At 43.5% G+C, this 14,978-nt stretch overlaps 1 protein-coding gene across 3 annotated transcripts; it reads left to right on the forward strand.

Annotated features, from left to right (window-relative positions):
- The first annotated feature begins 450 nt into the window (after window positions 1-450).
- tmlhe (trimethyllysine hydroxylase, epsilon) lies at window positions 451-14,180 on the forward strand. 3 transcript variants are annotated; one of them, XM_048998027.1, is made up of 9 exons: window positions 451-687; window positions 1,068-1,165; window positions 1,252-1,467; window positions 1,609-1,785; window positions 2,077-2,356; window positions 8,484-8,603; window positions 10,970-11,206; window positions 12,490-12,628; window positions 13,528-14,180. In XM_048998027.1, exons 3-9 carry the CDS (start codon window positions 1,278-1,280, stop codon window positions 13,657-13,659), a joined length of 1,275 nt encoding a protein of 424 aa, XP_048853984.1. In that variant the 5' UTR covers window positions 451-687; window positions 1,068-1,165; window positions 1,252-1,277; the 3' UTR covers window positions 13,660-14,180. The 3 variants fall into 3 exon arrangements, with proteins under 3 accessions (XP_048853984.1, XP_048853985.1, XP_048853982.1); XM_048998028.1 differs by having other exon boundaries at window positions 1,068-1,119; XM_048998025.1 differs by lacking the exon at window positions 1,068-1,165.
- Window positions 14,181-14,978: the final 798 nt, after the last annotated feature.

A 14,978-nucleotide genomic window follows, 5' to 3' on the forward strand; every position in this document is an offset into this window, starting at 1 on the left:
GCCTTCACCTAAACGAACTAGAACCAGGTTGATTCTGAGGATCAGCCTCTCTCTGGAACAACTGGGATTAAAGGCTTCATTCAAGGGCCCAACAGTGAGATCACGCTCCGGCCATGGAATTTGAACTGGCCGCCTTCCAAACATGGTTACGGTGTTGTCGTTTTGAAATGTTCTAACGGAATTACGGATTTGGCCTTTACACAATGGTAAAACAACAGCATACAGGCGACTTGCTGGAGTTGCTAAATTAACTGGAATGTAGCGTCCTCTCTTTCTAGTGTAACTGGATTCGTTAAGCTTTTCGTGCATTTTACAGTGAGGAACGGGCACGTCCTTTTGGTTTAACTGTTAGCTTAGTTAAGACCGTTTTAACTTTTCCGCATCGTATTTTTACCTTAACTCGCGTGCGACCCCTTATGATCAGATTGCAGTATTGCAGTATCGGCTCACAGAGCGGGATTATAAAGACTGGCAGCTGCGCATGCAGCGACTCAGCTGCGCAGCGCTTGCGTGTCAGCGTTTCTGCTGCAAGGAATAGGCAATGGCGGGGAGGGGCTGCTTTAATTATTAACCTGCGTGAAATTAACACTGTAGTGGAAACGTATTTCCAAATGAAGCTGAACTAAGTCCGTATCTGGGTACCAAGGCAGCGAAACGATTGAAACGCGCTTTCTCACTCCCATCTCCGTAAGTACGCTCCTGAGTTTTTAAAATGCATATTTTTTATTTTTTCTCGTGTATATGCAACTGGTTTGCTCATGTTATTTTCATACCATTATTGGTATTATTTCAACGTTTTACCAGGAGATATTATCTGCCATATAGGAAATTACTCTGAGCTGTGTGGAACTACGTTACTTATACAAAATTTCTGTTCATTCTGCTTCCCCGATTGGACGTCTTTCTCAAAAAACAACAATCCGTCCATCATTAAAGATTAATAGGAAGTTGAGAAAAACGATGACAGCGATAACACCCTTTAGGTTTCTTAGTTCAGTTTCTGTGCTAAAATTATAAATAATGATAAATGTCATTTACGAGCTGACTTTTATTAAATTCATTTCCAGTACTGTGATCGTGGTGAATTTCATAAATGTTACCGTGGCTTACTGTCGAATCGTAAGTAACTTCTGTGTGAGTAACGATACAGGCGAACTGCAGTAAGGTTAGTGATGAATAATGCCTAAGATCAGCAGCTGTACATCACTGTATTGTGCTGTGTTTTTCACCCGCGCCCCCGCTTTTTCCCAGGCGATTCCTGCTCCCCGCTGCACACTATGGCTTTCACTCGGGGTCTCGTCACTCTGCGCGGCTCTTTGCTGCGCTCTTTGCTTGACGCTGCTCGCGCCTCAGTTCGTGCACCCTGGCACCTCCGACCCGTGCAATTCCAGGTGATCAGCAGGCGCTGGCAGCACACTGCGCCCGCCTCAGTAAAATGTAACTGGAATCTCCGAGAGGATTGCTTTGGTAAGCGATTTCTACGTGAAGTACTCCTTACACGTGGCATGCATGCAGTTATATTTAAATGTCTAAAATGGATTTCTTGTAACCGAAGTATCACAGGTGACGCTGACGCGTGATTTCGAGAGTGTAAATAATGTGTTGCAGAACTCAGTTATGGGGACTTGGTAATGCACTTTGACTATGTGTGGCTGCGGGACCACTGTCGATCTGCTTCCTGCTACAACTCCAAGACCAACCAGCGAAGCTTAGACACAGCCAATGTGGAGCTTGCCATACGGCCCACGAAGACAAGGGTGGAGGAAGAGACACTGTTCCTCACATGTGAGTCCTGGAAATTCTTTTTTTTTTTTTGTCATCCACAGTGGCAGGATTCAGCACAGCCCTGATTGTCAAGTAACTATACTATACCATTACAGTGCCACAGTGAACAAGCGTAGTTTTAAGCACAAGTTGATTTGAGCCAGATTCCAAAAAACACTAGCAATAACAATAACTAGTCGGTATGCTCTTATGAACGTGAATGGGTGTGTCTGTTAAGGAGATGAACTTTGTGAAGAGAAGTTTGCCCTAAAGCCAATGGCTGGCTGCATTAACATGTTCCGTGCCCATCAGGGCCCGACGGACATGTAACGCGATACAATCTGGCCTGGCTGGCGCAGAACAGCTACGAGGGCCAGAAGCAGAACTCGGTGCAGCCACGCATCCTGTGGAACTCCGACATCTACACCAAGGCTGGCATTCCCGCTGCTCACTGGGAGAAGTTCATGATCTGCGACGAGGAGCTCAAGAAGTTCCTCAGCAACTTCTTGCTGTATGGCTTTGCCTTCGTGGAGGGCGTCCCAGCGACCTTGGAAGCCACAGAAGAGGTCTCCAACAGAGTCAGTCTTATCAGGTGGGGACCGTGCTGCACCTGTGTACCTCTTGCGGGTCTTGGCTACAAGTATTAAACTGATTCTAACCGTGATAAACTAAGTTTGTTTAGGTGATAATCAACAGCGGACTTTATGGTGTAAAAGATTAGCCGCTAATTCTGATAGTTTACCTGCAGGTGACACTTGACAGACAGAGATTGATACGGAGAACTCGGTCTTCTTGTAAATGCAGTTCTGGGGCACTTCCCTTGTCAGCTATGAACACGATGACAAAGGAATGCGTTTGTTGAAGAGCTCCCTCCTCTGTGCCAGCTAATCTCTCGACGACGTGTAAAACTCAATAGTTTATCATGGTGCTCAGTAGGGCTAGGCGATATGAATGATATTTTGACTCTAAGTTTGGGTTTTGTTTGGGTTTCTTCGTTTATCTGTGCTAAAACAATACTTTTAAAAACCGATGGCAAAATGGTGCCTGAATTGGTACTTTTAAGGTAAAAAGGACAAAACCAACAGTAAATAATGGCTTTATTTCTAAGGTGCTTAGCTTAAAATTGAACACCTGGCCTATATTAAGTTTAGTCCTTAAATATATAAATGCAAATCAAACAACACTTGAATTCACTTGATAAATCAAATCTAAGCAAACTACTGTAATTTAGCACTAAATAATTTAACACCTTAACCCTTGTGTACATGGGAGTTTCAGGAAGCATTATGACATAATGTTGGTCTTTAGCACAGGTCACACACACACATCAAGCCACAAATAACTGTAACTGTGAGAACTTTCGCTGAACACATCTTTCCTGAACACTGAGAACAGTGTCTAAACAAACTGAACTTTTCATACGTTTAAAATAATTTTATCATTATAAAAATATAAAACTTTATATCCATTTAAAATAATTTTCCTATCTCATTAACGTACAAATAATAATAATGTATAATGTTTCATTATAGATCCCAGGCGAAACATGCTGTACTGTTTTAGTTTTGCATGTACAGCAAAGCACCCACCTCTCAAAATGTTCCTCCATAATGGTCCCGGTATAATAATCCATTATCGTTTGTCCAAAAACGAGCTAAACTGGGCATGCTTTGCAAAATCTGTCACAAACCAATGTTCCATTCACACCTTGCAGTTTAGGGACAGAGTGGAGGTGCGTTAGTAAGGGTAAAAGTCCGGTCAATAAGGACAGAGTTCTAATGTTTTACGTGTTTTCGAATAGTTTAAGTAATTACACTGGGCAACACTGAATTTGTAACGGACTTAAAAGTGTCATATTCTATAGTATTCTGATGTGCTGAACATGAAAATGACCATGAAATATTTTTATTGACTCTCGTTTTGAAGATAATTCATATAGCGCATTTTCTACGTTTCACCTTGTAAATTTACCTAGTAGGACTGTAACAACATCTTAAATAAGCCTAGAATGACGTAATATTGCACCAAATGGCACAATAATTGTAATCCAGGGTTTTTTTATTGCGTCATTTTCTGAATAATAATGAACCTGTTAGGCGGCTGCTGAAGTAAGCTGAACGTCAGCAGTGTACTAGCATGACCAATGTAGGGAATCCACTTGCAGAGTCTCCGCAGTTTCAGCAAAATGGTGGTTTATTGAACAGTACAAATAATATAATGTAATACAGTGTAGAGAGACACACCGGGTACTGAAAGGCAGCTCGGATACAAATTGAAGACGGTTCTTCACCCCCCTTTACCCCAAAAAGCCCTCCCCACCAAGGTGTTGTGTGTAGGTGTTGTGAGTGAATTTACATATGAAGAGTGACCCCCTGGAGTGTGAGGATCCTGAGACGGGGACGGGACAGGACAGGGTGGAGACTTGTATGATCTTTGTAATTCAATTCTTATCACCTTATCTTATCTTTATCACCCTAGTGGTGCCGACTGGAACCCCCATTCTCTCCCTGGCTTCCCCCACGATCATAAATTCCTAACATTGTCTGCATTCAAATGATCAACCAAGAACCCTGGGGCATTTTTACTACTTTTCTTTACAGCAACGTCAGCCTGCAATATTATGCAAGACTTCGTGGGATACAGATGAAGCTATTGCTAGATTTAATTAATTATATATTAATTATTTCATACATTTAGTCATAACAGTAATGCCTCGAAAGTGCGTTAATAACGTTGACAACTTTTGTTATATTTGTGGAGAAGTGGCTTTTGCTAACCAGAAGAAAAGTATCACTTCTCAAGTGAAGAAGGCATATCGGCTTTACTTCGGTTGCAAGCTTGGCGATCGAGACAAACCTTGGGCCCCACATATATGCTGTGTTACATGTACAGCACAGCTTTCACTGTGGTTGAATGGCAAAAGACCATCAATGCCGTTTGCAGGTCCCATGGTGTGGAGAGAGCCAAGTAACCACACAAATGACTGTTACTTTTGCTTAGTTCCTCCTCTTTCCGGCGGGATTACGAAGCAGAAAAAGTCGAGAATTGTCTACCCAAACATACCCTCTGCATTGAGACCAGTTCCACATGGTGAGGGACTTCCTATTCCAGAACCTCCAGCAGAATATTCTCTTGATTCCGCTGATGAGGACGTGGGTGAACCGACTCGTTCTTCTCCTGGTCAGCATGCTGTGATCCAGATTCTCACTGTGGTCCATCGTTAACCCTGCACAGGATAACACAGGAAGAACTAAATGACTTGGTTCGTGATTTGGAGTTATCCAAGAACAAAGCAGAACTGCTAGGTTCAAGACTCCAGCAATGGAATCTTCTAGAAGAAGATGTCACAATTACTTCTTATCGAAAGCGCCATCAGCATTTGGAGCCTTTCTTCAGAATTGAAGGTAATGATCTGGTATTCTGTTCCGATGTTGAGGGCCTCATGAATGCCTTGGGAATCACTCATGACCCAAAAGAATGGAGACTATTTGTAGACTCTTCGAGACTAAGTTTTAAGGCTGTGCTCTTGCAAAATGGGAACCGTCTTCCATCTATTCCAGTTGTGCATGCTGTCCACATGAAAGAGACGTACGATACCTTAAAGCAGGTACTGAATTCCATTGAGTACTGCAAGTACAGATGGCACCTCTGTGGTGATTTGAAGGTAGTTGCCCTTTTAATGGGACTGCAGCAAGGATATACAAAATACACGTGTTTCTTATGTGAGTGGGATAGCAGAGCAAGAGCACTGCACTACTTGCAGAAGGAATGGACTCCCAGACAAAATATAGTAGTAGGACAGAAGAATATCCAGCACCCAGCCCTGGTCGAGGCTCACAATATCCTGCTACCACCGCCTCACATTAAACTAGGTCTGATGAAGAACTTCGTGAAAGCCATGGACTGGACTTCGCCAGGATTCCGATACTCGCAAGAAAAATTCCCTCGACTCAGCGAAGCAAAGGTTAATGAGGGAGTTTTTGTGGGTCCTCAGATTCGAGAGCTCTTCAAAGATGACCGGTTCCACAACTTGCTGCAGGGTGTTGAGAACCAAGCATGGAATGCTTTTCGACTAGTGTCTACAAACTTTCTCGGGAATGTTAGGGCAGAAAACTACAGGGAACTAATAGCAGACATGCTGTTGCAGTATCAGAAACTTGGCTGCAACATGTCTTTAAAGATCCACTTCCTTCATTCCCATCTGGATTTCTTTCCTGACAACTGTGGTATAGTTAGTGATGAACATGGCGAACGTTTTCATCAAGATATCTCAACGATGGAACAAAGATACCAGGGAAAGTGGTCTACCACCATGCTCTCTGACTACTGCTGGACATTACAAAGAGATGCTCCGGAACAGGTGTATAAGAGAAAGGCAAAGAAACCAAAGACGTAGTCTATACCTTGATTTTTACGGGTATTAGCCGTAGACCTATTACTATTGGCATTCAGTAATAGACGTAAACAATATATTGCAAATAACAAAAAAAAACTAGAGCCAATTTTGCATTTTAACTGTCATATTCGTGTTCAGCACATAGAAATTGATACGAATTGGCTAATTTCATTTCAGTTACATGACTTTTGTCAAACTTTGTTGCCCAGTGTTATGACTTCAGATGAAATAATGGGGGGAAAGCAAGTTTTTGTTCATGCGGTTTACTAACTTAAGACTTAAAAAGCGCAACTTCGCAATTTTCGGGTCGCTAGCCGTACTTTACTTTTTTGACAATTTATCATACAACATTAGGCTATTTTGCTATAAATTTGGTAGTTAATTGTTGCGGATGAAACGTACCTTGTATCGGAATCCTTTTGCGTGAAGTACCGCCGCACTTTAGATTTAAGCCGTGTTTCAGGTAACCGACTGGCTAACAGTGAGCGTCTGGTTACTTCAGAGAAAGTGTAATATTAATGACGGCACATGAGGCGCAATGACGGTTTCTTGCACTGAGGGCAAACATTCAAATTGACATCTCAGGCATTCAAGTGGCACTAAAATGAGACACTGAAATATGCATTGCAGTATGGTCCAGTATATACCAGTTGTATCGGAACTGGCTCCAAAGAGCAACTTCATTAAAATGTCAATAAAGAATTACTTGATAGCACACATCGGCCTATCATATCCCAGAAACTAACACAATTCCAACCAATGAAATGGGCATTCTTTCACGAACGGACTACCTGTGCCCAACAAGTGCAAAGTTAGGTGGACTACAGTAGCGTTTACTCGCCACGTGCTACTATTTTGGTAATATCAAAGAAGAGATGAGGTGCCTCTCAGAGGAAACTTCGAAGACGGCGAAGAAAGCAACAGTTCAGCAGCTGCAGCATCTCTTCGGTAAACTCATCCATTACATTCTCACTTTCAGCCATCGCTTCCCGCTACACTCAGAATTAGAGAGAGTGGTGGAGTGAGAGCTACACGTCACGTTCGCTTTAGTTGGTCGAGCGCTGTTTCTATAAGGTGGACATTAAGCGGACTAGCAAATAGTGCGCATCGGCTGAGGAGAAAGGAAGAGCATAGAGCCGCAATAGACGGATAGAATGTAATCCGTATAGACGATTCTACGATCTCTCTGCTTTGGCAGATCGTCGCCGTATAGATCGTCTTCACGACGTCATGTCGTCATATTGCCCACGCCTATTGACGTGGCAGCCATTCTGTCAGGGAAAAAAAGGAGTGAATTTTAAAATATGTGGTATTATTTTAAGCATATGTGGTATTATTGGAAAGTCCAGGATTTTCGCTCTAGTGTACAACAGGAATAACAAGGTTTGCTCAAATCAGTGAAGCGACGGGGCATAAACAAAATGTCCACTGCAGTGGACATGAATGAATGGGTCGGGTCTCAGGAGGCTATATACAGTGACACGCTGGGGGTACCCATCAGGCAGTGCGGCATGCTGCACTGCTGCCAGTTGTGTACATGATGCAAATAGCTGTAATTGATTAGTGTTTAGCGTGCTGCATTGTGTTGTGTCGTAGTGTCATTAGTGTTTAATGTTACGTATTGTGAATAGTGGCGTGTGTGTGTGTGTGTGTGTGTGTGCACACCGTTTATGTGGTGTGAGTCATTGGGGTGACCAATACATAGATATATATATGTTTGTGTGTGTGTATGTATACATAATATCTATAGATAGATAGATGCATACCTACATACATAGATAGATAGATAAAATATCGCGATAAAATATTTTGTCATATCGCCCAGCCCTACTGCTCAGTGACATTGTTCACAGGGTCCATAGACTGTAGTTAGTTTGTGTAATAGTTCATAGGGCAAATTTTAAAATTTACCCACAAGCCACTGCCTTTATTTCTCTCCAGTTCTGTATCGGTTTGATTTTTTTTTGTTTTTTTTTTTTTTGCAACAATGGCATGCATTTCCTTGCCAATGAAATTAAAGTTTTCGTAGCAAAGGTTAAAGCTTTTGGAGGTCTGGTATCATGCGCTTAAGATAAGCACATGTTTCTCGGTTTCCCGCTGCTGCTTTGCTGAACTGTGCGCAAGCTGAATGGAGTCATCTAGGCAGCTTTACTTAATTTATACTTCCTGGCTCGTAAGTGTGCAGTGTCATTTTTAATACATGAACTATCAGGCACTGAGAATTAGTTAATGCTGTAAAGCTGGTAAGACTGTAACCTGTGAATGAATGGTTTGGGATTGGGGACGGCCGGTGACACTTCAGGGATCTGCCTTGCCTTTCCAGGGATACCATCTACGGCCGCATCTGGAGCTTCACCTCGGACTTTTCCCGCGGAGACACTGCCTACACCAAGCTGGCGCTGGACCGGCACACAGACACCTCATACTTCCAGGAGCCGTGCGGGTACGTGTGCCCTGGGGGACCCTGTTCTGGCCTCCTCCGGTGTAACAGGTTTATGTGGCAGGTTCCTCCGCCTATCCTGCCACAAACGGCCGCAGATCATATGAACTGCAGGTGGCAACATTAGCATCGTCCTGCATTAAGATTCTTCTGCTCTGACGCTGCAGATTTTTCCAACCTTTCCGGCTCCCTTTTATCGTGTGAATATTGCCTATTCGGTGTCAGAAATGCAATCTTTATTTAGCCAGAGGTGCCAACAGCTAGGGATTGTGTTAGAAGGTCATTCATAGGTTCTAGATCAAAAGAATGTCCGATGTTGTGAACGGGTGGGAATGATTCGCCCTGGGTTGTCGGTTCAGATTTGTTCCTGCTGATTTGAGTGTTACACCACCTAACTTTCCAAGTGTTCTAAGAGCAAAGTTCATCCCAGTGACGTTTTTTAAATCACTCCTTTGAACAAGCTGTTCCCTGAGTCACACGGCCACATGGCTTTATGCACTTTGTCGGTATGGAACATCGTTGTGCTCTTGGCATTGTTCATCCGAATTGAGTGATATTTTGAAGACACACACAAGGACATTGAAAGATTCTACTGGGCTGGTTTCCTCGCTCCATCTTTTACGTGTTTGGCAGACACTTTTATCCGAAGCGACATGCAGTTGAGACATCGGGGTCAGATTGTCCCTGGAGCAAGTGAGAGTTACGGGTCTTTATCAAAGACCCAAGGATGAAATCAGTCCGCTGACCCTGAGACCTTCCTATTCCTCCGTCAATATCACTCTCTCTGGGATCCCTGGCAACCTTCCGATCACAGACACAGCATCCTAACATGCAGACACCGCATGCATAACAGTATTCCACCCAAAGGTAAACCATGCTAGCACTTAGGTTACCTGCCTGCACAAAATTCTATCTCTGTGTTTTTGTACTGTAGTGACATGCTCCAATACTCTTTGTCACTTACGCATAAACTTTTGTGTTTATGAGGTTACATAAGTCATGGAACAGTGACCTATTACTTACTCGCGTAGAATACAAAGTCAGCTTGAAAGATTAAAGAACAGGACTCACTGAAGTTGGTTTCACTTCAATCTTCAGTCACGCTGTACCAAGTCTGTGTTTCCCTTTCTCACCAAACTCTTCGGCTCCATTTCACACTGAAATATCATATTTAGAAGTTGGGCAGCATGGTGGTGCAGTGGTTAGCACTGTCGCCTCACACCTCTGGGACCCGGGTTCGAGTCTCCGCCTGTGTCACATGCGTGTGGAGTTTGCATGTTCTCCCCATGTCGTCGTGGGGTTTCCTCCGGGTACTCCGGTTTCCCTCCACAGTCCAAAAACATGCTGAGGCTAATTGGAGTTGCTGAATTGCCCGTAAGTGTGCGTGTGAGAGTGAATGGTGTGTGAGTGTGCCCTGCGATGGGCTGGCACCCCATCCTGGGTTATTCCCTGCCTCATGCCCAATGCTTCCGGGATAGGCTCTGGACCCCCTGTGACGAAGTAGGATAAGCGGTTTGGAAAATGGATGGATGGATGGATATTTAGAAGCATTTCTGTATGGCTAACTCTATTTAAATAGTTGACTCGTTCCATGGCACATGGATTCTAACATAACTAATTTAACATATTTTTGAGAATGCAGACTTTCATCACCATTCATGTTAAATGTAGATAGTATAGTAAACATCACTGTGTGCAAAACTAACTACTTTTTTTATTCAGCAGATGCTTTTATCTAAAGCAACACATTTTTGAGAAAATGGGGTCAGACAGTCCCTGGACTGGTGGAATCACTCTGCTGACCACAGCATTTGAACTGTAGACCTTGCAGATCATAGGCATGGAATCCTAACTAGATGAGCCACTCGCCCAGTGATGACTAAAAGGACGTGTCATGAACCATTTGCTGTCTTTTCTGACCCCACTAGATGGCGCTCTTGGGTTGCTTTGCAGCATGCTTTGAGCCCTTTTTTTTAGACAGACAGCGCCATCTACTGGGGTGAAAAAATACAGCAAATAGTTCATGAAGCATTGTTTTGCGCAGGTGTGAGTCCTGCATATGTTGGTAAAGGTTTACCCTTGATACTCAATAACCTGCAGAATGGTAAATTGCCCATTGTGTGTGAGTTTGCGTGAGTGGGTGCCCAGTAATGCACTAGCACCCTATTCAGTGCGTGCCCTGCCACATACCCTGTGCTTCCTGGCATCGGATCCAGGTCTGCTATGACCTTTTACGGGGGAAAGTGATTATGGATAAGCATAGCTACCGATTTTATGTCGTAAACCGTTGTGTCCATGGAAACGGGCTGTAGAAGAGATTTCAAGGTGCTGGGTGCTGTGTAGCTGGTGAGCACATCTTTGTCATTCAGCATCCAGGTGTTCCACTGCCTGCAACACGACGGGACGGGGGGGCGCACGCTCATAGTGGACGGTTTCCATGCTGCTGACAAGGTGCTCCAGAAATCTCCCGGTTGCTTTGAGCTGCTGACACGCGTCCCTATCAAGCACGAGTACATCGAGAACATAGAAGGTCACCACAACCACATGATAGGGATCGGACCCTTGCTCAACGTGTACCCCTGGAACAATGAGGTCTACATGATCCGGTACGGAACTCCAGCCACCTTCATTCCTGCACGGTTCCACAGCCGTTTCTGTGTACACTTTCCAGGTGTAGTTTACTTCTCTATAAGGGTGGTATAAGAGTGGGAATTATGACAAGTCATGTGTGTGCGAAATTTGGTGCTTCTACGTTGTATTTTTTGCTTCAAACCACATTAAGGCTTTTTATGTTAATGATTTCAATCATAAGGTGCATTATCGGTAGGGTCTGGATTAACTTGTGGTTTGGTCAGCATCCGGACCGTAAGGACCCCTGTTTTAAACCCCTTTCTGCTTCTGTCTGTCTTAACCCTGGGAAGAGTAAGAGTAGTTTTATTATCATCAAAGAAAACTTAAACTGAATCTCTAACAAAACATTTCAGCAAACTGAAATAAAGACATGAGTAAAAAATAAAATAAGCTAAACTAAATTAAAGCTATAAATGGTGCTTCTAACACTAACCAAAATGAAACAAAATTCGAATACTTTCTGTTTTTAAATGCTGCTTGATGAAAATAATTCAAGGAAATATAATCCAATATCTGGGCAGTATGGCGGTGCAGTGTTTTACACTGCTGCCTCACACCTCTGGCTCTTCAGTTTGAGCCTCTGCCATGGTTCCATGGGTGTGGAGTTTGCGTGTTCTCCCTGAGTCATCATGGGGCTGCGTCTGGGTACTCCAGCCCCCCCCCCCCCCCCCCAGTCTAAAAACATGCCGTGGTTAATTGGAGTTACTAAATTGCCCAGAGGTGTGAGGGTGTCCTGTAATGTTCCCATATACTCACGACCCTGAATAAGGCAAGTAGTTACAGAAAATAGATGGGTGATCCTGTATATTGCCTTTAGATGATTATAATACCTGGAACAGTGTTTTGCCCATTTTGAGTACATTATGTGCACTGTGTATTCAAGTTGGATTCTCTAAATATATGACTCGTAAAATAGCTTTACAACCTTCAGCTTATCCCTAGAAATAAAAACCTACTTAAACTGAAACTAAAATATATAAAAATTCAATTAAAGTATTTCTTTTCCATGAACCTAATAATGCCACACTGATAACTTACGACCAATAACTGGATCTCAAATGCAAATAAAATAAAAAAAAAAATTAATAAAAAAAAAAGTCAAAGCTTTGATAACAGAACTTCAGGGTCGTAAGTTATCAGCTTGGCTGCCTCAGGTGATGGAGGGTCCAGTTTCTCCGGTTCCAAGATGTTTGTGTGGCGCAGTTGGCGATTAGCCGGCGATTTCAGTTTGGGTTCATGGTTCGCATGCGTTGCGCAGGTACAACAACTACAACCGCACCGTGATCAACACGGTGCCCCACGACGTGGTCCAGAACTGGTATGTGGCCCATCGGACGCTCACCACGGAGCTGCGGAGACCCGAGAATGAGCTGTGGGTGAAGCTGAAGCCCGGGAAGGTATGCCATCGCACCTGTTCGCCACCGGGACCTGTCTAGCCAGGCTCACCGCATCAGATTTGCTGCAGTTTGCCTAGACTTGTACTGTCTCTCTCTCTCTCTCCATTAAAAACACAAAATCAGTGTTTATAAGGTCACTTTGAACCCCACCTAAATATACTTCTTAGAGATAGTCATGCTATTCTCTACATTTTAGAATTATTGTAAAGACATCAAAAGTATAAAATAGCATATATGGAATTATGCACTCACCGAAAAAGTATTGCACAAAAAAAATGTATTTGTTGGGAGGGCAGCCTTGTGGGTTGGGACTCAGAAGGTTGCTGGTTCAAATCCCTGGGACAGCAGCGTGACTTTACCATTGGTTCCTTGAGCGATGCCCTTAACCTCAACTGGTCCAGGGACTGGCTGACCCTACTGTCTCCTCTATGCCAGTTTCATGAGGTGGCCTCCTGGGATGCTTTCCCAGCTCTCCTGAAGGGGGTCCCACATATAGGCTGAGCTCTCATTGGCCGCTTTTCCTTCATTGGCCAAACTCCTCCAAAATCATCTCTACTGTCTTTAGGTCAGGTGACCAGGTCATGTGGTATGACACTGTCCCTCTCCTTTTGTAGGCAGCTTGGCGTGTGCAAACTTTGACTGGTGCTGTAGGTCTGTGTTTAAGAATGAATCTATTAATCTAAACCAGCTAAAAACACCGATCAAGGATTTTTATTTGTTGATCCAAGTGGATAACGCGAGAATGACAAAATTTAGTAGCAATTGTGGATATTTCTGCATAGTTAATTGTAGTTAATCTCAGTATCAGTGCTGACTGACGGCATGCCTTGGGAGGCCATGATGCCCAACACATTAGTGACGTCACCACCCTCGCTTGAATGTGCTTCCTGTGCCCACAGGTCCTCTTCATAGATAACTGGCGGGTCCTGCACGGCCGTGAATCCTTCACGGGCCTGCGCCGGCTGTGCGGCTGCTACCTGACCCGGGACGACATGCTCAACACGGCCCGCTCCCTGGGGCTGAAGGCCTGACAGGCTAGGCGAAGCCACTCGGCGGCACCAAAGCAGTCCCCGACACAACTGGACGTCTCACTGGGATCCTAGCAGCTATCATATTCTCCTGAGGAATTCTGGGATACCGGAGTATTGTTTTCATTATGGCTGTAGTGCATTACATTTTTACTTCTTAATCAAAGTGGTGTAGTAATGGAATATTACCTCTGTTTGGCTCTTAATGAGGACCGACATAGCAATTATTCTATCACGAAGGACTTTTAAAGAACTGTGGCATAAATGTTTTTTTTTTTTTATATTATTGTGCCTTATCATTTTTAATGTTGTACTGTAATGCTGAACTTTGATGAACTCAAATAAGATTCATCTCCCAGACATGCTGCATTCTGCTGCCTTTTTTAGAAAGCTTTCTGCTTTCAGTCCCTGATAAATTTATGGAGGACAAGAAAGCTTCATTTTACAGTATAATCATCTCAGAAGTCCTAAACGTTCTGTGTTGTAGCCTCGAACACTGAATACAAAACCAAAATGCGTTTCAAGTGACGTCTGGTCTCCTAATTCATTGGCTTTGTTTTTGTGTACCCTAAGCAGAAATGTACTCCAGTGATCATTAGATAAAGGGGATTTTCTGTGTCCAAGAAATGCACATTTCGTTAAGTGCAGCCAGCTAGTAAGCCTGCGCATTGTATTATATAGGAGAACCTGAATGTGTTATTCCTAAAATGTGTCGAATCATTAAGCAGTATTTTCTCCTTCGCCTTAACATTCAAAATGAAGTCGCGCAATCATTTTCTTAGGTTCACAATGTTAAATATTTACATTCCATCAATTACATGTGTAATCAGTAAAGCATGCTGATGAATGTTCATATTACAGCCTTGTGTCGTTAATGAACATCCATCCAAGTTCTGAAACCACTTGTCCTGTTCAGGGTTGTCCTAGACCCTATGGGCGCAAGACAGAGAACAACCCTGGACGCACCACTCACACCTACGGGAAGCTTGGTAACTTCAATTAGCCTCAGCATGGTTTTGGACTGGGAGACCAGAGGAAACCCCACAACAACACGGGGCAAACACGCAAACTGCACACATGGAATCCTGCTGGAGAGTTAAACCTAGGGCCTGGTGCTGACCACTGCACCACTGTCCCCATGAATGAACTGTTTGTGCTTTTAAAACGTTCTTAAGATAACTGGTCATTTTTGCTGTCTGAAAAAGACTCATGCATCTATTAATGAAACGCTATTTTGTTTTATTCCCCAGCTTCATTGTATGAGGGAGGCTTCATTAAAAAAATGTAATGCCACATGCCTAGCAGAGGATGGTTTCGATCCA

The sequence above is a fragment of the Brienomyrus brachyistius genome, unplaced genomic scaffold (genome assembly GCF_023856365.1).
Source record: "Brienomyrus brachyistius isolate T26 unplaced genomic scaffold, BBRACH_0.4 scaffold35, whole genome shotgun sequence".
NCBI classification, from domain to species: domain Eukaryota; kingdom Metazoa; phylum Chordata; class Actinopteri; order Osteoglossiformes; family Mormyridae; genus Brienomyrus; species Brienomyrus brachyistius.